Source organism: Scylla paramamosain, chromosome 10 (genome assembly GCF_035594125.1).
Source record: "Scylla paramamosain isolate STU-SP2022 chromosome 10, ASM3559412v1, whole genome shotgun sequence".
NCBI classification, from domain to species: Eukaryota; Metazoa; Arthropoda; class Malacostraca; order Decapoda; family Portunidae; genus Scylla; species Scylla paramamosain.
Genome location: NC_087160.1, coordinates 24,649,817 through 24,672,805, shown reverse-complemented (window position 1 = coordinate 24,672,805; position 22,989 = coordinate 24,649,817). Strand labels below are relative to the sequence as shown.

At 46.4% G+C, this 22,989-nt stretch overlaps 1 protein-coding gene across 1 annotated transcript in view; it reads left to right on the top strand.

The window, feature by feature from the left end:
* Positions 1 to 22,989, top strand: part of LOC135104413 (myb-like protein V) — a 96,444-nt gene that overhangs the window by 12,787 nt on the left and 60,668 nt on the right. Inside the window, exons 2-3 of the mRNA XM_064011816.1 lie at positions 5,125 to 5,229; positions 22,303 to 22,566. Of these exons, the coding sequence (XP_063867886.1) occupies positions 5,125 to 5,229; positions 22,303 to 22,566 (369 nt within the window). The remainder of the gene's footprint in view (positions 1 to 5,124; positions 5,230 to 22,302; positions 22,567 to 22,989) is intronic.

Here is a 22,989-nt window from a genome sequence, read left to right as displayed (position 1 = left end):
GTAGTTTGTTATATCTTCCTTTGCCTTTTCTTCATATATCTATATGCTAGAGTATTACTTTCGTTAGTATTCTCGCAATATATTGATGTACTGTATAGCAATGTATTTTCTCTCCTTTTTTTTTATCGTTTCAATGACCACATCGGCTCGTAACTTATTTATGTGGTCGATTACTTCCGCTATAAAAAAAAAGAGTAAATTAGATTGGCCATCACCCTGTTACGCCTCATCCCGCCAGGACTCATCCCGTTTTGACTGTTGAGTGCATCCACCGATAGATCCATAAAAAAACAAAAAGAAAAAAAGGGGGGATCGGTACAGTCATGGTGAGAAGTCAGGTAACGTGCCGTACTCTCTTCAACTTCCACTGTGTTTCGCGTTTCTCCTCGATCGTACGTACTCTGATGCATGCGTATTGTGGTGCAGTCAGAAGTAAATTAACATGTTACGGAAAGGCAGGAAAAAAAGTCTTACTGAAGGTGGTAGTCCCATGTATTTTTTTTTCTTTAATCTTAAGTTCTCTAACCTGCTGACATTCCCCTAACCAAACCTGACAACTGGTGGATTCTTAATACATCAGAGCAGATAAGGTTGAGGGAATAAAGTGGAATAAAGTGGAAGTGAATGCAGAAAAGCTACTTGACTTTTTACTTCTTCTGTTCATCTCCCGGACTAACATGACATAATGATACCCCAACATACCAAATCAGCTCCTTATATTTACATACTTTTTTTTATTGGTCATCATATTCGTTCTTCTCCCAAAAACTTAAAGCTTTCGTATTTGCTTTCACAACCTGGCTACTCAGTTTGCTTTAGTCCTCCACTACTTTTTTTTGTGAATCAGTTCCTGCCTGCTTCACTTTTTTTTTTTTTTTTTTTCCTGGTGTGCATGTATTTTTAATGAATTTCAACGAGGTTTCATTTTTTCATTGCCTGCGCGGATTAAAGTAACACTGGTGTCACGTTATAGGAAATTCGCTCTTGTATCTTCCTTGTAATGGTTACTGGTAGCGAAAGTTATAAAGGTACTAGCAGCAGCAGTAGCACCAGCAGCTGTTGTTGTTGTTGTTGTACTTGCGGCAGTAGTAGAAGTAATAGCATTAGCAGCGGCGGCGGCAGCAGCAGCAGTAGCAGCAATGATAGTAGTAGTAGTAGTAGTAGTAGTAGTAGTAGTAGTAGTAGTAGTAGTAGTAGTAGCAGTAATAGTAGTAGTAGTAGAAGTAGTAGTAGTAGTAGCAGCAGTAGCAGTTATAGATATAGTAGTAGTGGTAATAGTGTGTTAAGCATTGTGAAAAGTAAAAATAGGTGTAGCTAGTCCCGGTCTGAAAGGCGCCCCGGTTATTTCAAGTCTACCAGCGTGAGTGAATCTTGTATTGATTATGTACTACTTACATGGCCTCGCTTGCATTACAAAATAGCGCTCTCTCTTACCTCCACCGCTGTGCCCGCGGTTACTCATCACTACTTGACCTTCGTGTATTGCGAATTCAGGAACATTTCATATACAGTCATGTCCTGTTTTGAAATTCCCATTCTTTTTTCCTTCAGAATTACCGGTAAATGGTTGGAAATCTCTCTTAAAGCTTCCCTCCGGTTGTATCACGGATGGGGTTAGTATGACTTTTCCTGCTCCCACTGCGCCCCTCCCTACCCCGTGAGCCCCACCCCATCACAATTCCCCTGCTCTCCCGCGCCTCCATGGATATCATATGCATCGTCGTTCTTCATATGTAACTAACTTAGTGAACTTAAGCCGTTCCAACTCCCGTCACGTCGTTGTTGACTCGCGTGGAGACAGATGCTCTTCGTCCCCAAACGAGAAGCAGGGAGGCCTCTCTGGGCTTGCCTCAGGAGTCTCTGGCCATGAGCTATAGGAAAACTGGAGGAGGAATGACAAAGTTATCAAATATTAGGGATAATATTATTTGAGAAAAAAAATAATAGAAAAAACGAAACGAGTTTTATGCCAATTTTGGAAGAAAAGAGAAGAAAAGAAGAGAAGAGGAGAACAATAAGGAAGATATCTTCCAGACCACAATCTGAACCTGAACCTGAACCAGAGTTGATGCTGGGAGCATGAGAAAGAGAGTTCAATTGCTTGTTTGTGAATCCTCAGGGTGCAGTTCAGGCAGTAGTTGTCCATGCAGCCGTCCAAACCATCACTCCAGTCCCTTGATCCAGCCTTGTGTCATCAATAAATGGACCACAATAACCTCGTTGTTGCTTCTACCTGAAACTCTAAACCAGTCAGGGAATGGCCAGTGAATGCATCAGCCAACCAGCAGGCGACTCAGCGGCAGCGCTACAAGATACAGGTCCTCTGGGGGTTCATGATGATTTTGACCACAACTGAACTTTGTTATCATGTATAGCTAACAAGGCACAAGGCCCCGCCCTCACTCCCTTATCATAATGCTAACCTTAATAACATCCGTGGCCTCACTTTAGGGCTGCCTGCTTCCTTCTCTGCCACCAGGAGGCTGCACGCAACAATAGATATATCACGCTAAGCAGTAAACAAGTGCTGCGCCCTCAGGCATGGCGTCACGAGGCGTTACCAAGGCTGTGAACGTGTCAAGGCCATGGGGGGTGTGCGGCAGAGGTTAGTGTTGTTTTAATGCAATTACAGTAGTTCTTAGTGTGGGTGAATGAACTTTATTGGTGGCGGGGAACATCGCCAATGCAGCCAATGCACGACTATTTTTGTCTCCTTTATTTCTCTGTTTCAAGAATTTCAATTTTTTTGTCAAATGTTTCATTCAGGACAGCGCAACATAATTGGCCACGTTCTACACGAGTTTCCGCGCAGCATTTGCCTCGTTCTCATTGCATTCCGTGCAATTAATTCCCTGCCTGTGAATAAACGCACGTTACCTTTTCCTTCCGCGACTCTCCAACGGCATGGTGGGATGGATGGAGTGGTGGGGGCTGGGGAGTGTGGTGGTGGTAGGGGTGGACTCATTGATTGGCCCTCAAGACTAACCTCTGGGATCACGCCGCCTTATGAGCCTATGGATTTCCCGGATTTCCTCTCGACTAGGACGATATGTGAAATCTCCCTAAGGTGGCCGAGATAATTAGATAGGGGTAATATCTGGCCTCGCCCGCGGGACGCGGTACTGCTGATGGCGCAGTGATGGGGATGGATGGGATCGCGGGTGAAAGGCTCGTATTCTTAGACGTTTTGTTCTTTCGTCACGACTATTTTCAAAGACCACAAGGATGATTAGGCGAGTTCTCAAGAATATTTTTCCCACTGATGACTCAGAATGGTTGTTGAACTACCAGTAGGAACATGAAAACACCTTTGAAAGTCCACGAAAAAAAAAAAAAAAACTATTAGAGCTTGCTGAAAGTAATCGAGAAAAAGCGACGAAACGTTTATAAATACGGACATGAAAGAGCGATGGTGTCTTTACCACACCTGCTTCATCCAGGCAACGTGACACTCGTGGTAATGTGCGAGCCGTTCTTGTTCACATATGCCATAAGAAACACTCATGCATACTTCCTCCTGTACAGTGTCTCCCCGTGCTGAGGTCACACAGGGCAGTGGCAGGAGTCACCGCAGGAGGTCCAGTGATGAACGAGGTGGCAAATCCTTTCCTTATTCCTTCATACTGTCCTTGAAAGTTGCCAGAGGATGTTAAGTGGAAGGTGAAGTTCGTGAGAGTCTCCAAGGATGTAAGAGGTCAATCTGCGCTGTGCTGCTGCCGTCCTGTGAGAGCTGCGGGAGGACGCGTGGGTGGTGTCCCCTCTGCCAGACACTGCCTTTCTTGGTCTGTGACTCGGGGGAAATGGAGGTGATGGTTTATTGTGTGTGTGTGTGTGTGTGTGTGTGTTCCGGCTAAAATATATAACAAATGTGAACTATTATAGACAACCGAATGTTACTCTTATAATGCTATGTTTCTAAATTTTTGTCTCGTGACTTTTACTTAATACTCGGTGAAATTTACTGGCAAAAAGAATGCGAGTAAAGCGTAATGCAGCAAACTGTGAAATCTTTAATGATTCGATTAAAAAGAAAAAAAAAAAAGAATGAGTGAATGAAGCAAACACAAAACAAACGATTACAGTGACAATAATGAAGAGCGACTATACATACTCACCTACATGTACATTTTCCTCCCGGTCCATTATTCATAAAGGCAACGACTCCTGTAGCGCACCATCACACCGCTACCCTTCCCCGCCTCCCTGGCCGTGTATAACAAGACGTAGTGTTCCTGCAGCCGTACAACCTCACTACAACTGCCCAAGGAATTCGTGCCAGTTAGAAACATTGGCAACATTCCTCTATAATCGGTCTCCTTTAGTTCCTTCCTGCTTTCCCTTCCCTCACTTTATTTTTTTCCTTCCTTGAAGTCCAGGCGAGGGAAGAGCTCTTGTTTCCCCCGCGAGGATGAGGGGTGTTGCTGTATCCCTCACGTCGCCTCCCCAGCTGCCCCCCCGCCGTGCCCAGGGGCTTGGGAGGGCGCTGTGCTGGGTGTTGCTGCGCGCCGAGGTGTGGGTGAAGGGGGGCGGGGAGCGAGGGGGTCAATCAGGTAATATTATTACTGGTATGTTGCATCGTTGGCTGCCGGAGCGTAATTGTATCACTAGGTATTTGTAATCTCTCTCTCTCTCTCTCTCTCTCTCTCTCTCTCTCTCTCTCTCTCTCTGCCAATATCTGTAAAAGCGGAGTTACCTCAGCTTATGTTTTCAGTAGATTACCTAGTCAAATTATATACATGTTAATTTTCATATTATGCACTTTTCCCAACGTCTCTCTCTCTCTCTCTCTCTCTCTCTCTCTCTCTCTCTCTCTCTCTCTCTCTCTCTCTCTCTCTCTCTCTCTCTCTCTCTCTCTCTCTCTCTCTCTCTCTCTCTCTCTCTCTCTCTCTCTCCTTCTCTCTCTCTTGTTGTCCTTTCCCCTTGTATATGTATTTCATCAGTCATCTCTCTGTGAGCGCATTAAATTCGACACGAGCATGAATACGAGGAGTGGCGTCAGCAGGGTCGGTGGCTGCGAGACCCTTAAACTTCCTTACATCACCCTCACAACTGTTTAGAGGCGCTCACTGACACCCTTTTACGTGCGACCCATCAAGTAACGCACACCACTTCCCTCTCTTTCAGGCGAGGAGTGGGAGGAGGGAGAGGAAGAGGAGGAAGAAGACACTGAAGAGATGGAGGCAACGGAAGAAGGAGGGGAGGGAGGAGAAGCCCCCATTTGCTCCAAAGGTAAGATAATTTTCCACTTCCAGGGGGGGAGGGAACGGGGTTAGGGAGCCTCTCTTGCTGAGTGAGCTGTGAGGGGGAGAGGGAGGGAAGTAGAGGAAGGGGGACGAGAAAAAGGAGGAAGAGGGGAAGTGCGGGAGGTGATGGGGAGACTGCTGGATGAAATGGATGGTGGGAAAGGCAGACGAGGAGAGGAAATGAAGAAAAAAAAAAGAGAGTAGAGGATGGAGAGTAAAGGGAAGGAAGAGGGGATAAAAAACGGGAATGGCAAAGTGAAGGATGCTGAGAGTTAGATGTGAGAAAATGCGTGAAGGCAAGCAAACAAAGGAACGTGGTGTACTGAACCAGCGTGTGCGGTACTTTAGGTGAGGAGAGAGAGAGAGAGAGAGAGAGAGGGAGGGAGGGAGGGAGAGGGGGAAAGAGACGCAAAGAGGGGATGAGGAGAGAGAGGAAAGGAGAAGTCACTGCCCACCATCTCTCGTCCTCTAAGAAACACCACGGGCTCAAAGCGTGAACCCAAGGGACCTCATTCCCCGCCGAGACTTTTCGTGGACTTTAGCCCCTAGCAGCTGGCACCTGAGCTCGGCCACGCCCCGACCAGCGAGGGGAGGAGGGAGGGCTCTTGTTACCTTCACGAATTGCACAATGGAAGGAAAGAAAACGATCTGGAAACGATAGCACCCAATCCGCCGACTGACTCCCTCAACAGGAAATGCCTTGAGAGAGAGAGAGAGAGAGAGAGAGAGAGAGAGAGAGAGAGAGAGAGAGAGAGAGAGAGAGAGAGAGAGAGGACGTCAAGGTTGCTGCACACCAAGGTACAAACAAGAAGAAGAACAGCAGAAACGAGCAGGTGAAGAGTGGAAAGGTGAACAAGTGAACAGACATATAGATTGTATCACGAACCAATACTAATCAGGCAAAGAAGACACAAAAAGAAAGAAAAAAAAATCGCTCAAAGAAACTAAAGACCCAATGAAAACTTTTAAATCTAAAATAGAAAAAGACTGAAGAAACACGAAAAAAGAACAAGAAATACGCAGAGCATGAAGAAAGATACATAACCTGGATGTGTAGGAAAAGGAGAGGGAGTATGACAAGCAGAAAAAAGACTGGAAAAGAGTTGAAGAGGAGGAGGAGGAGGAGGAGGAGGAGGAGGAGGAGGAGGAGGAGGAGGAGAACGTGGTTGGGGTGGCGATGGTAGGAGAAGGTGGTGAAGGAGGAGGAGGTGGTGAAGGAGAAGGTGTTGATGGAGGAGGAGGAGGAGAAAGAGGGGGAGAGAGAAGTGGTGATAGTGGAGGAGGAGAGTGTAGGGAGGAATGGTATAGTGGTGGTGAAGGTAGGAGAGGATAGTGGCAGTGGTAGTGAGGAGTAGGAAGAGAGACGGAGGGAAGGAGGGCGGGAGGGAAGGCCTGCTGAAACATTAACCTTGTTTGGAAAGCTTTTCAACTGGCGGCGGTGCGGGGCGGGCGTAGCAGAGCGAGGACTGAAGGCAAATTAGATTAATATTTCAAAGGGAGTTGCCAGAGGGACGATAAGTGCCTTAGGTGAGGCAGCTCCCCTGGGGCGGCCGGGGGAGTGTGCTGGTTCCCCTGTGCTGGGCTGACGAGGCGCCGGTGTTGTGCTGGTGGTGGTGGTAAGGAGTGGTAGAGGTGCCGCCTGGTATTTTTCGTGGTGGTGACGGTGTTGGTGATGTTAGTGGAGGTGGTGCTGGTGTTGGTGGTGTTGCTGGAGATGGTGTTGGTGATGTTGATGTTACTGATGGTGTGATGGTGGTGGTGTTGGTGGTGTGAATGTTAGGGGATGGAAGTAGTGTTGGTGGTGTTGCGTTGGTGTTGACGTGGTATTAGTTAGGTGTCGATCTTAATAGCGGTGATGCGTTGTTGTTGTGGATGATGGTGGTGGTGGCGGTGGTGGTGGCGGGCTGATACAGCAGAAAGATGGTGGTCGTGGCGGAAGTAGTGTGGACGAGTACTGGCGGCTTGGATCAAGGCGGTAAAATCTGAATAACGTCATTGCATAAAACCAAACACAGGCGAACAAAAAGTACACTCTAATTATCACCATATTTACTGTAACTTTCTTGCTCTACTACTCAGTGAACATTTTAATCACTACTAAACCAAAAGAAAAATAATATAAATAGCAGTGAGATGTCGAATTGATAAGATGAACTGACTGCATGATAAACTGACGGCCGGAAAGACGTGGAGATGGACACGCAGACGAAGGGAAGGACGAGCGGGGGACGTCTAGACGGAGATATGGCATATTTGGGAGGAGAGGGAGAGCCGTGGGTCACGTTATCTTTGTGGTCATGCCAGGAAGGTCAGGTCAGGGAGGGGCAGTAAAGGAATTGTGGCTGAGTTGTAATCACTCCAGTGTTACGATCGGTGGTCAGCTGCGGGCAATGGAAGTTTGGAGCGGAGGTAATGATTGATGTTAATAGTATATCGTCCTAAAAAGCAGAATACAATACAGTGTTACTTATAAATGTTATCAGGCAGTGGATAATTAGCTTTGTTTATTACGGATTTTTATCTCGTCCCTATTTTATCTCGTCTCTATTACCGTTGTTAACTTTATCTCATCCGGAATTTTACGTACTTGATTCTCTATTACCGTCGTTAAGGGGAAGGAACAATGGCGCTGATATTAAGTCGGAGAATGGAAACACTGCGACCCTTCCTGCACCGAGCGGCTCGTGGCTTCTTTGCCAAGGACTGCATGGCCATCTTGCTCGGCGCATTTGCCCGCCGCTTACGACCCCTGCTTCTGCCGGCACTGCGAGTCCTCTTACAGTCCCGGGAGACGCGGCCTTGCCTTATCAGTTCCCCGGGGAGGTTCGGTGGGTGTCTTGTTGCGTCTATTCTGGGACATTGCGTCTCCGGGGATCTGAGGTCTTCCTTTTATCTACCCTATGTGTGTAGCACAATCACATGTTCGGTATGTGTGTGTGTGTGTGTGTGTGCGTGTGTGTGTGTGTGTGTGTGTGTGTGTGTGTGTGTGTGTGTGTGTGTGTGTGTGTGTGTGTGTGATATTCGATACACACGGTCTTTCTTTCGCTCTTGCCGGACAGCAAGATCACGACTCTTCGACTTAACGTCTGTACGTGTTTTCTGGTGAGCGAACAGCGGCCACGGCGTGAGGGGAGACTGCCTCATATTGTCTCCGCCTGGCCGAGAATTTGAACTCCTCGACCTTCTGGTTATATGTGTGTGTGTGTGTGTGTGTGTGTGTGTGTGTGTGTGTGTGTGTGTGTGTGTGTGTGTGTGTGTGTGTGAGTGTGAGAGAGAGAGAGAGAGAGAGAGAGAGAGAGAGAGAGAGAGAGAGAGAGAGAGAGAGAGAGAGAGAGAGAGAGAGAGAGAGAGAGAGAGAGAGAGAGAGAGAGAGAGAGAGAGAGAGAGAGAGAGAGAGAGAGAGAGAGAGAGAGAGAGAGAGAGAGAGAGAGAGATTTTGAAGTTGATTTATGTCATTAGTTGGGTCAAGAACCAAAGTTAAACTGAGACCATGAACAATGAAGTAAAGGTGACACATCGTGGTAGGATGGAAAACGTATAGTAGACTTGATTTGTCCTCAAATTTTTGTCTGACGCTCATGAAAAGCGAGGTTGACGCGCGCGTACTGATGCATAGATATAACCCAGGCATGTGAAACGCGGAAACTTGGTCAGGGGCATGACATTAGTGTTGGAAGTCACTGTAGGTACTGATAATAAATCAACTAGGAAAAAAAAGAAGAAATATTAATTAAAGACAGTGAAATACTGGAGGAACTAAAAATGGATGAACAGAACATATGGAAAAAAAAAATAACGAACGGAGAAAACAGGAACTGAAGGGACTCCAAAGAAATGAAAGGCACGTGGGAAGGACTGAGAGGACACCCCACAGGGATGGTGAGATGAGATTGAAGGGTTTGCTGACAGAATTTGGCAGAGATTGATACAGTGGCGTGACTCTTAGGAAATGTGGAGGGAAATCCATGTCAAAGAATCTACCCATCACTGTTGATTTTATTATTATATATATATATATATAATATATATATATATATATATATATATATATATATATATATATATATATATATATATATATATATATATATAATATATATATATATATATATATATATATATATATATATATATATATATATATATTATAACACCGTTATAGTATTTTGAGTAAATAGATTTTAGATATTATATATTTCTTTTATTGCTGGCCACCACCTCCGTCGCCGTTCATTGCAGTTCACTTAGCTGCCTTTTGAAAGTTTTAACACTAGTAAAAAAAATATCGATAAATTGCTGAAAATATCTTGATTTTCTTGGAAATAAGTTCCTTTAGAGCCTCATGCATGTCACTCGTCAATGGCTTTGATGAAACATCTGAAAACTAGTTTTTACACACACACACACACACACACACACACACACACACACACACACACACACACACACACACACACACACACACACACACACACACACACACACACACACACACACACACACACACACACACACACACACACACACACACACACACACGTCAGCCATGAAGTGTGTCTATGCAAGTGCCACACAGGGTGCACTGCACACCAAGCCAAGGAAGAGAGACCACTATGCAGATATTTCAGTCGCTAGAAAGTCTATTTCCCTCAGTATTGTTTTCCCCTTAGTTGAACATGTTGAGGCCAAGCTCCTGCTGAGGGTACGCTGCCTTGGGGAGGCGGGAGGCGCCTCGCTAGGGTCCGGTTCTTGCTGCCTCCGTTCCGGTGCAAACTTTGAAGAGGCAATCAGGGCGTCGGGCATCCATAACCTCACACACCGGAGCTTTACATGCTCTCCAATCACCGATAAATTCTGGAGAAAATGTTTACGTAGTCATAAGTATTTAAGACTAATTAAAAAGTTGGGTATCCCGGCCGTATATCAGGGCTGGGGGAGTGCTGCCTCCCTCTGCCGCTCCCTCATTACCTGACTTTATTATGAGAGGAGCGGAGGGCCGCTCCGCGCACCCGACGCTCGCCAGCAGCCCGACACCAACTAGGGACCGCTTCGGGGGCTGTTTCGTTAGCCGTCTGTCGTGCCCAAGATTTTTTGGAGTGATAGAGATGTGAATACTCGTGTACATTATTGAGCGGCACGACGAGCACGGGGCGCGCAGAGAGGAAGGGAATGGAGGCAGGTGTAGTACACCCTGCCTCCCCCGCCATTACTGCCACCGATTAATAGTTATGGCGTCACATGGGAGGCTGAGTGTGCGGGGGCAGATGGCTCCCGCCAAACAGTAGGCGTGTTATTGTTAAGTGATTGGCGACATTACTGTGACGGTAATGTGAGTCGATAATAGACACACAGCTCTCGTGGTGGCGCGGGTGGCACTGTGTCTGGAGGCTTCAGGATTTCGGGGAGCAGCAACAACACCACTAATAGCGGCAGCAAATAATAATAATAATAAAACATGAAATTGTGAAAAAGATCTATTATGGAGATGCGTGATGTTGCGTGTGATGAGTGTGTTGGCAGAGCACGGGAAGAGTGGACAGGAGATGAGTGATGAGGCGGCAAGGTACGGCAGTGGTGGCGTGTTGTGCGATGGCGGTGGTGGTGGTGGTGGTGGCGATGGTGGTGGTGGTGGGCGTCGCGGGAAGGCCTGGCGTGCGTGCCTAGGCGGGCTGGTGGTGGTGGTGAAGGCCCCGGTCCTGGCTCCCCGCGCGGCCGCGGCCTCGCCTCCCTCGGCCCCAGCACGAGGGTCGCGAGGAGCCACACCCTCAACACGGCCGTACTGGTCCTGCTGCTGCTGCGCCGGGGCCCACAGCGTGACAACAGGCCGACAGGCGTGCTGTGCCGAGGGCGATGATTAAACCAAATAACTATCCTCTGTGGCGTTGGAACACACATGCATTGTTTACCTCATCCCAGGCTGTGTGTCACGCTTTTTGTTGTTTACAGCGTGTAGCGTGTAGCCTCATCACACCTGCCTGGCGGCGTGGCGTGCGCGGAGCAGCGGGTCAGTGTCGTGGTGGAAATAGACACCCAACTCCTCCCTCACTGATGTCTGGAAAAAAAAAAAAATCTTAAGTCAAAAACTGACGATTTCTTGACTTGGTGACGATGTGTAACTGCTGTTAGGATTCCCGGGACACACTCGTACAGGAACTCAGGAGGCTGCGTCACGCGGCCAGAACTGTTCTTCACCCTCTCTTAGTCGTTAATTTATTTCATAGAACTGAGCCTCTTTCTTTTTTTTTCCTTTCAATTCATTTGTAAATTCCACAAATTTATGCACTCTTCATTTTGATTGTGGTACATACGGAAGTGTGTGTGTGTGTGTGTGTGTGTGTGTGTGTGTACTAATATAGTCGTGGAGTAATGTGTGGCGAATGTGTGCGACGGTCGGTGGCAACCCTCCCCTGACGAGCGCCCCCTGGGAGGCTCCGCGCCAGACACGACCACCTCCCGCCGGGACTCGAGGTAATTTCAAAATCGAAAATATACCATTTAGATGCAAAATTTTCGCCTTTCACGGGGGACTTGGCCGAGGACTTGGTCTGACTGAGGACGCGAGGGAATAGGAAAGTTTGAGTGGAAGGAAGATGGAGATTGTGAGGGAGGGATGGAAGGAGGAAAGGGAAGAAGAGAAATAGGGAAGAGAGAGAGAGAGAGAGAGAGAGAGAGAGAGAGAGAGAGAGAGAGAGAGAGAGAGAGAGAGAGGGAGAGAGAGAGCGTTTGAGGTGTGCTGGTGGAAGGCAGGGAGTGGAGAGGAAGTTGGTGAAAAGAGCGGGAGTAAATATGCTGCAAATAAATGTCTCGTGTATCAGTTTCGACAAAGGTAAGAACAAGCAAATAGCGAGATACAACTCTCTTGCTCATGATACGGACTGGCTACAACAACAGCGTCAGGAGGACTTGAGTGGGCGGGGGAAACAGGCAGGAATGACCCACACGCCACTATGGAAACACGCTGCCTCTACTGTAAGACGTTGGGAGGCCGAGATGAGGAGGGAATGAGGTTAGCAGGCAGATGGAAGCTCTTCGGGGTGTTTGAGGCGGTGCTTGGGACATAGAGTGGACTGGGACGAGGTGAGGTGCGGTGTGTAATGTATGCAGAGGAGGGTTAAGGAGGCAAGCGTTCCTGGGTCATATTGTCCAGCCATCACCACTCCGCCATTCAACACACACACAAAAAGGATCGCCAGCCATTGCAGTACGTTACTGGCCGCACCTTCAGTCCTCGTGGTCGTTGGTGTCTGAGGGAAATCATGCAGCGGTTGGATGATCAGCATAATTCCCACAATGAACCCGTGAAGGCGTTCGCTAAGTAGTGGTGGAGGTAATTCTGGGGTGTTGAGGAGGCCGTGGCGGGAGACACCTGAGGGGCCGGAGACTCATGTAATGCTCTGCCTGAAGAGGGGCGACACTGCCAACGACTCGATAAAGATGAGAAACGAGCGAGACAAGCGGCGGCAGACACCCAATACCGCGCTGTTTGCTCTTAATAGATACGTGAATCCCAGGTGCCGCGCCGCCCTCGTAGCTTCACGAGACCATCACGTCAAGCCGCCTCGTGGGTGTCTGCTGCTCACCTTAATGCCTCGCTGTTGCCGCGGTGCTCCAGGTGGCGGCGCTCAGTGGCTGCAGGTGTAGCGAAGGAAAGATGGGGGCGTGAGGGGGCCTCACTTCTCCGTGTTGCCCACCTGACGAAGGCTGAAGGATCGTCCTCCACGCCGCGCCGAGAAATCGTGTCCATAACTTAGGAAGCAATGGAGGAAACTTTTGCATCATTGTCACAGATTGTTTTGGTATTGCCATTTTGTCATCCAGGGCGCCGCTTCGCCAGTCTTCCGATTCCCACCTTATTCCCTCCAGGGCCGCCAACACCCCGCCAGAGTGATTCACTCGTATTTTTCCCTGCGTCGCTGCTGCTTCTTGTCCCACGCGGGAGCGGCCAGCACATTTTCAAGCGAATTTCTAACGTACTGTTTTCCATCTACTAAATTCCTGTTTTTATTTCCCTGCTCGAGTTCTTTCATCTTTCTCCTTTTTTTTTTTTTTGTTCCTTGAACCCTTTCGACTTAGTGGACGTCTCTTTGGTGGTGTTTGTCTTAAGTTCAGCTAAAAAAGATTACATCTTTCATACCTACTTCCCACCACTCCTCTGCGATGACCTGGTGTCCTCCCTCTGGTTACAGTCTTACATGAGCGGAGCGTGGACAGAATGATGCTAGGAAAAACAAACTGTTTGCATTTCCTTAAGTAACATGTGTTGAATAACAAGTTGAAGAGGCGCACTGACTCTTAAGTAAGGTTGTAAAGTGTGGCGGGAATGGATATGAGTCAAATCAGCGATTGCTCATAACTCATATTTACTGAGTCCTCGACCCATTCCTCAGTCACATACGACAACACCAACTCCAATCGTCAGTCAGTGGGCTATGTTTTATCGTGTTCACTGGATTACCAGGCGAGCGGGGAGGCAGAGCACGGGCCCCCGACAAAACCCGAAGCAGCAGAAGAAGGCTTTCACATTCCCAAGAGTTATTCAAAAACGGAATATACCCACGTGGATTACCTTCACATGTGAGCTACAGGCTGTTGATTGAGCACAGTGATCTGAAGCCCATCCCTAGCTCCACCTCGAAACGTGACTCAATAATACTAATAAATACGTCAGTTTTAATTGATGTCCTTAATTTCTTGTTCATTGTGAAGTGAGTGGAGGACCATCCGTGAGGTGGGAAGAGTATAGAATTTGTCTGTGAGAGGTAGGACTGAATATAAGGACATGGCATGAGCTAGAGAAGGAGTCAGTGTAAGGGGAGAAGGATGGGGGGGACTTACTATGAGGGGAGAATGCTGTGTGCTGGCTGTAGGTGAGGAAGTGTAAGTGAACGTAAATAAAAAAAAAGAACTACTGAGGGGAAAATGTGAGTTGCTGTAATATAGGTGAGGGAACTGCAGGGAATAAGAATGAGGGGGGGTTACTATGAAGAAAGGGTGCTAACTGGAGAAGTGAAGGGACTGTATGATACGAGAAAGAATGAGGGAAGTCTGCATAAGTAGAGTGATGGGACTGTCATAAAGAGTCAAATGATAAGACTGAGGACGGTTAGAAAAAAAAAATGAGGAAATACGTAGTGTGAGGGAGGGGGAGTAGGGGGGGAGTACTCGTATGTGGCGGTGGTTGTGAGGGAGAGGGAGCGGGTGGGCAGGCACATAGTGAGGTCAGAGGGGACGCGCCCGCAACACATAACTCGCTGTATACATTTTTCTCGCAGTGGTCGGTGCCAAACAAGGTCGCGTTATTCGTTATATATTGTTTTCAAATTGATGTCGTTACCCCGAACCATCAGTCACTCCTCTATAAATTATTTTCACATTTCCATTCCTGGCGCGAGAATACACAGCTGATGGATATTCACACACACACACACACACACACACTACACATTCCACTCTTGCGCTGCTGTATACGCATAAGGTGACGCTCTTTTTTTAGTATTGCATGTAATGGCCGCTGTATCAGTTCTGCATCGTACGAATTGCATGTACTAATGATACCTTTTACTGCCGGGGTTTTATTTGGCATATCTATTTCTGACGGAGATATTCACTACCCCTTGCTTTACAGTGAGTCATTGGTATTCAGGTCATAACGCACTTAACTCTTTGACTGATTATAACAATAGCCTTTGTATTCTAAAACGCATTGTTCCCTCACAAGGACTATTTTCAAAGGCCGCAGAAATCATTAATTGGCTTTTCATTCGTGGTTTTCCCTATTACTGATGTAAGATCCGTGTTAAACTACCACTAAACTCATAAAAACGCCAGTTAAAAGTCGTTGTTCACTCATAAGGACTATTTTCATAAACGATCAATTGGCTTTTCATGAGTGTTTTTCCTTATTACTGATGTAGAATCCGTGTAAAACTATCACTATAATCATGAAAACATAAATGAAAATCTCAGTGACTTCCAGCAGAGCTTGTACCAAGTAAGAGACATGACATTGACAAAGGTCTACGAGTAACCCTAGAAGATATTACCGAACAATAATAGTAAAGAAGGGACTAATAATTGATTTATTCCTCTGCCTATAAATAAGTAAAGACCATTTGAGTTTGAGGACAAACCCGTAGAAGTTAAAACAATCACCCGTTCATGTCTCGCGCGGTCCTTTGTCACACAACGAAGTGACGTCTGGCCAACGGTGCCAAGAAATGTACTGCGCTTCAATTTCCAGCGATACAGTTCCGGTTTTGTGCGGGTGATTTTGTCTGGGTGGAGGAATTCACTTTGAAGTTGAAGTTTTTTGTCTTCTGGATGTTGTGTGGGTGGTGAAGTTGTGATGAATGATCTTTTCTTTTCTTGCCTTTTCTTCTTTCTTTTCTTTTCTTTTTTTTTCTGAGCTGTAACTTACCCGATTCTTTATTACTGGATGAAACTATGGCCTGCTTGTTATATATATATATATATATATATATATATATATATATATATATATATATATATATATATATATATATATATATATATATATATATATATATATTAATTAATTAATTAATTAATTTTTTTGTTTTTTTTTTGTGTGTGTGTGTAAATTGGAATGGGCTCTTGAATTTATTATTCATTCATTTGTTGGGGAAGTCCAGCATTTCTCAAGCGATTTCATCCGGGCATACATTTGCTTGATCTGGTGTTAGTGAAGTTTACTTGCTCACGTTAGTTGGCCAATGTATTCCTGAACATTGGAATTTTCTCACTCACGCAGCTTACTCAGGTGTATTTTATCAGGTAAGATTAAATTCACGGCATCACTCGACTTGCCCACGTTTGTTCAAAGAAAAAATCCACCTTTCGTTACATGATAGTGCATAAAACTCCAGCTAGCGAGGCTTTGCTGTACCACGACCACAAATATTTCGGCGCCTCATCTCGATTACTTTTAACAGTCTATAGTGGAAATCAGAGAAGCATCTGAGGATATTTACACGCTTCTAGTGATAGTTTAACAAGGATTCTACACAGCCAATGAGAGAAGCACCCATAAAACCCCAACGAATCATCCCTGTGACCTATAAAAACAATCCTGATGAGAGATTCCAAAGCGTTTCAAAGCATTTCAGAACACGGTCGCTGGTCACGAGGCTGCCGTTGCCCTGACCTCCCTGCGAGACAAACACGGGGGCACGAGATTGAGGACAAACAAGTAGTACGAATGCAAGAAACTACGTGGGAGAAAACAAATGTAATTAAACCAATCACCGGCCTCTAAGTACAGTCCGGTGAAAACTCCCTCGCGCGTGTGTTTGCCTGGGGAGAAGACGACATTTGGCGTGGCGTGCTGTATGCCTCAGTGTGCTTCAGTGTGCCGTAGTGTAGTGCAACGGAGTGAAGTTCTTCCCTCTCGTTCGCAGCAGCAGTAGTCGTCGCATGTAGAGGCTTGATTACCCCTCGCGTCCGCTGTTGACTTTGATTACTACTCGAGTGGCTTATGTTTGTCTCCGGGAAGGGTGGCAAGCGGCGTGCACTATAGCTATCTGATTCTCTCTCTCTCTCTCTCTCTCTCTCTCTCTCTCTCTCTCTCTCTCTCTCTCTCTCTCTCTCTCTTTCTGTACCTGTAAAAGTCTCTCTCTCTGTACCTGTAAAAGCCCATTCGTATTTTTCAAACTGGAAAAAGAACACATGTGGTTGATTACTGACTTGTTAGCTTAATCTCCAGGATCGGGAAGACCAGAGCGCTGACCGAAAGAAAAGATAATGAAGTCAGTGAAAGATTACTCGCTAATTAGACTCGGCGAGTTTCAGACGCGAAATATCCGGTGTATCTGATTTGTCAAGGTTTATTTCTCTGTGAATTACTGGAATGGCGGGTGTTTCCAGGTTTTACAAATATATTTACTGGAGTTTCACCTCTAAAATAATAGTGGAAATAGATGTGTATAACTGGATGTTAGTGGAGGGTTGAGTGTCTTCCTACCGCTTCGTGGAAAACTCTCCATCATTGGGATATTTGTCGGAAAATAACTTGATTTTTTGAAGTGGAAGCAAATCAGTAACCTTCCTCAATAAAAGGTAGTGAAACGAAGCAATGAAAAAGAAACATACCTGGAAAAAAAAGGTCACCAAACACTTCATGAGTCAATAGAACTGAATGGATACCAATGCAAACATCAATCGTACTACGTAACACAATTCTCGTACCTTCAGAATTAACTCCGAGCATTGCCTGTTCGGGGAGGCTTTCATTAAACTGTACAGTAAAAAGTCACGTCGATACAAGGGAGGAGTCTGACCTACCTGGTATGGTCTGCGGCGTCCGTGTGGTCTGAGTGGTCTGTTGGTGTGTATGTCTGTAATTCCACATACTTTTCTTCCTTGTCTGTGTGCCGCGATGCCTCTTACTCCTACCTTTCCTTTTATTTCCCTCAGCTCTCTTTGTCGCCCGCTAGCAGTCCCTCACCACGGTATTCCCTTCATTCCCCACTCCCTAACTACTCATTTCCAGCACCCCGCCCACCAGGACTTCAAACCTCCACGCCTCGTCCACTTGCGGCATCACTCAGCTCCCTGGCTTCACTCCATCACTCCCTGATTCAACCTCCACTTACACGTTCGCTTCCCTCTTGCCAGAATCATCCCACGTAAGCACCCTATTTTTTCACCCCACAACCACCCGAGTCTTTCTCACAGCATCCCTCTGGTTTCTTCTCTCATTTCACCGTTTTCCCACGACTCTGAATCTCCCCGCCTGCTATTCCCGTCCCAGCAGCAAGGCCCTCCACCCAGCCCTCCCCCAACCCTCTCCGGCCTCACGCCCGAGCCTCATCCTCCGACACGGTCTGGGGCGCTGCTCGAGTGTTTATGGTCGTGTCCTCTGGATTTTTTGCCCCGGAATTCTGTGTCGTTGCAGTAGAAGCAGTAAAAACAATGTCGTCTTTTTTTATGATGTATTTTAGTATTATTTACAAGCTGTGTTCACCGGCGGGAGTCTCCAGCTCCTCTCGATCTTGTAAGTAAAAAAAGAGAGGGAAAAAGAGCATACACATTCAAACGCGTTTTACCTGTTTATTTATTTTCCTCTGCAGCCGTTTGCTCGAGCGTTTCAGTGATGTTTTTACAGACTTGGAATATCGCAGTCAAGCATAAAGGCACTGATATGAAAACTTATCCGTTCATGGGTACATACGAGGGAGTGTAGCGTGTGTACCTGTTTGGGTCGCGCTGGGGCGGCGCTGCGCAGGTGCCATCACCGCACTCCTGGCAATCCTGGTGGGGTCAGATACACCGCTACACGCATTTTACTCCTTCGTTTTTCTTTGGCTCACTTTTAGGGGTTTGTTCGACTCAGCTGGTGCCTCAAGACAATATCTGGAGACATGCCCTTCAAAAATAAGTCACTGTGCGAGTTGCGAGATTCTTTTTGTCTTTAGGTCCACGAGTCAGGAAGTGTTTGTGGCTTTGTGTGTCTCTTACGTTCCCTTGCATCACCAGTGCGGATTTGCGGGCCTGGGGTGTATTGCCGGCCTCGTGAGTGTGTGTGTGTGTGTGTGTGTGTGTGTGTGTGTGTATGTGGAGGGCGTGTTGTCGAGGTCGTCGCCTGCCTCCTCCCCGCCCCATGGGACTCCCGCCGACAATAGCGTGCTTACCCTCGCCGCCCACGCTCGCACCTCCACCTCCACCTTCGCGAGGGTGCGTGTCTCGCCCTGTGGAAATAAAGGATAATATCTTTCGTGTAACTATTAGTGTAGTCATCATCAGTGTTATCATCATCGTCATCGCTGTAATCATCATCATCATCATCTTCATCATCATCATCATCATCATCATCATCATCATCATCATCATCATCATCAATATTCAGCCTGGTGAAAAAAAAAAAAGAGGGAAAGTGTTGCAAGTCGTGTCACGGGAAGGCCAGCCCGGAATTAACGTACCTGACCATAATTTTACTTTCACCGTTAATTAGGAAACGACAGCTAGCTGTAATGGATGCTCTGAACTATAATCATTAGCTTGTAATAATGGAATAAGGCAGCAAGTTTATTAGCATCCTTAGTAAGCTTCCATATCATACGTAAAGCAGCAAGCGAACTTTGCCATTATGTGAAAATACGTAGACTTCGTTACTACGCAAATATTTCTTTGTGGGAGCGAGTACCGGTGAGTTGCTCCGGGCAGGGGTGTGTTGGGGTGGGGGACTACAGTTCTGGTTGTTAGGAATGGGGGGAGGGGTGTTGGCGTGGTGAGGGAATGTGGCTTTTACTTAACTAAAGATAAGTATGTGTTTGACCTGGTACTCGCATAACATTCTTCTGAATTTAATCTTTTTAGGAATACTTGTGTCTTGAGGGAGGTTGATGTACGTAAGGGTGGTGATGGTGTCTCGTGTGGTGCCCCGTGTATGGTCTATGTCCCGTGTCCCGTGCCTCTTGCCTCGTGCCTCGTGTTCGTGTCTCCGCCACTGCCAGCCCCCCAACAGACATCAGCAGTACTCCCACAAGAGTCAGGCAATCACTGGACTCACGCTGTAAAAAGTTTGGTCGTGAAAAAAATAACCAAAGTGGCTCTCCTGCTTGCAAAACTTTCTTGTCTTACTTACGGAGTCTTTTTAACTTTATTTTTATAGGAATGTTACATTAATGCAGATTTTTTTTCGACTGTCGAGTATCATCTTAGCTTTATATACAAGTTCCAGAATGGTATGTACGTTTGCAGCATTGCGGTAAATGTTAGGTTTAGTTAAAACATCTGATTTATTTTGTCAGCAAAACCGGCAACTTGTTTCTTCCGGCCGTGTTTGCCACCTGGCGCAGCGCCTCACCCCAGGAATCACCACCTCCTTATTTACCCACGATGTTGTTCCTTGACGTTTTGACGAGTTGCGGTGAGTCATGAAGAACTCCCTGAAGAGAATAAAGAAAGAAAAGGAGACTGTACTTGGTACGTAAAAGAAGAGGTAATGGCGAATGCTCAGTTGAGAAACAAAGCCAATATACTCTACGCAACAAGCCACAATTTTCTACATACTGTACATTCTGTTCCTTACTAAACCCTTGCGTCAGTGTCCTTGTCTGTGCTCGGGTGAGAAGTTCAGAAAAAGAGGCATGAATTCAGTGGATGAGAACCTACACAAATCATATCTCTGTCTCTCACTACAGTTCTTCTCTGAGACTACTTTCCAATGACGTATTTATGTAAATAACACCTCTTGAATCATCATTATATAGGGCCGTCCGTATTCAGAAACGTTTTGCTCTGTCACCGTGATTATTTTCAAGTACACAGAGATGATTAGTCGGGTTCTCAAGATTGTTTCTCCTGTTAATAATGTAGAAATATTGATAATCTGTCACTAGAACCGTAAAAACATCGTTAAAACCCGTGAAGCTTCAATTAGAGTCTATTAAAGGTAGTGGAGATGTGGCGCAGAAGTGTACCAGAAATAGAGTTCGAATCTCTAGCCGATGATACACTGGTAGATATTCATGGATAAGACTGATTCATCATACTCATCCACTTAAAGTAACACAGTATAGTAACATACATGTGTGAGGAAAAGATGGTGTTTGTTTGCAGTGTAAAGGGATTAAGATTAAGGGATGGCGATAAACGTGGAGGTAATGTTGTAGTTACGAGTATGTTATTTATCATTATCTTTTATCTGGGATTGTAGATGTTAATTTTAGTAAGTGGATGACGAATGAGGGACGTAAGTGGAATCAGGGATGGAGCCAGAGTGAAGACAAACAGACACACAGACAGACAAATAGGCAGCTAGACTCACACACGCACACACACACATACACACACACTCACACACACATACGACCTATGTCTGAGATACATTATTCCTTTCCAAGAAACATGCATAGTGTATCAAACCCACCACCACCACACCCAACACCCAGCACCCAATATCGCACCACCCACCACACCAACATGCATATCCAAACCATTCATCTATTTACCCATCCATCCATCCATCCATCCATCCATCCATCCATCCATCCATCCATCCACACCCTCTCCCCTTCCTGAACTACATATTACTCCCTTTAACACATACGTACATAATTTACACACATACTGACTTGGATGTATGTATCTTGTGTATGTATGTGCTTTGTGTGTGTGTGTGTGTGTGTCTGTGTGTGTGTTTCCATGTGTGTATGTCCATTTTGCGCCTTCTCGGCCGGTGGTGTGGTGGTGATGGTGGTAGTGGTGGTGGTGGTGGTGGTGGTGGTGGTGATGAAGGAGGTGGATGCTGACTGGTTTCCATCACCATTCATTTATGTATTTGATAATCTCTCATGCATCACGGGCTGAATTGAACTCTTGTACCCTCGAGGAGAGAGAGAGAGAGAGAGAGAGAGAGAGAGAGAGAGAGAGAGAGAGAGAGAGAGAGAGAGAGAGAGAGAGAGAGAGAGAGAGAGAGAGTGACTCCCTGGCTCGGTTGTCCCTCGAGATCAGTTCCCAATTTGTATTCGCCCGTACGGAATTGTGACCAATGTCTCCTGTGATGAGGACGGCTTTGGCACACACACACACACACACACACACACACACACACACACACACACACACACACACACACACACACACACACACACACACACACACACACACACACACACACACACACTCCCTCCCAAACATAATCAAGCTTTGGAGAAGTCCTGTTCACACACACACACACACACACACACACACACACACACACACACACACACACACACACACACACACACACACACACACACACACACACACACACACACACACACACACAGACACACACACAAAAAAAAAAGTTTTATGGAATCTTAATCAGAATTACAGTTCCAAAAAACGCACCTAATGCAAGATGACACACTGACTATCCCGGAAATCCTACTAGAAAAAAGCTTGAAAACATTGCGACATCAAGCACCGCACACATCTTTAGTCATCCTTTCTGGGACTCATTTTAAAGCTTTTTACCTACGCGAATGACTGACGTATTCTATCTGGAACACGTCTGTAGCTCCTGTACTCATCGCGGCTGTCTCTCCTGTAGATAACTGCACCAACGGCACTGTGGAAGCGGGGGAGGGGGGCACCGGGATGAGGCCTGGCAGGGAGAAAGAAGGGGACAGTGAACACTCGTCCAGCAGCGGCCCCGCCAAGGACACTCGCCGCAGAGGAGGGCGAAGAGCACACCACAGCCCCTCGTCCCTCACTCCAACCCCCATCCCGGACCACACCCCTTCTAGCACCTCCCAGGGCAGCCTCGCCTCCAGCACCCTCCCTCTCTCACAGCTGCCAGACCTGCGGAAGCTAAGTAAGCCTTTCTGGTTTATATTTCCTTTTTTCAGTTTAGCTGCTTGGTGTTACAGTGGTTTTGTAGGGACTTAGAATGTGTGTCGGCACTGAGTTGGCTTTTCAGTGTTGGCCTCTTTTGTTGACACACGTTAACACTCGCCAGAGGAAGACTCCGAGTGTCCATTCGCGTCGTTTGGTGGACTTCAATATGATACTATACATTTTATTTTTTCATTCACACCACCGAAGACAAACGAAAAACAGGGATGCAAGGTGAACATGAAAAACGCGCTTTCTCTTCATTGTGGCTACACGAAGGGCGTTAGTGAGAATGCAGGCGATATTGTACATATTTACTGTTGAAAGCTCGTATATAGTTTTTCTTTAAGTAAAAGAATATGAATTCTTACAGTGTAAGGACTTTCATTGAAGGAACAGTATC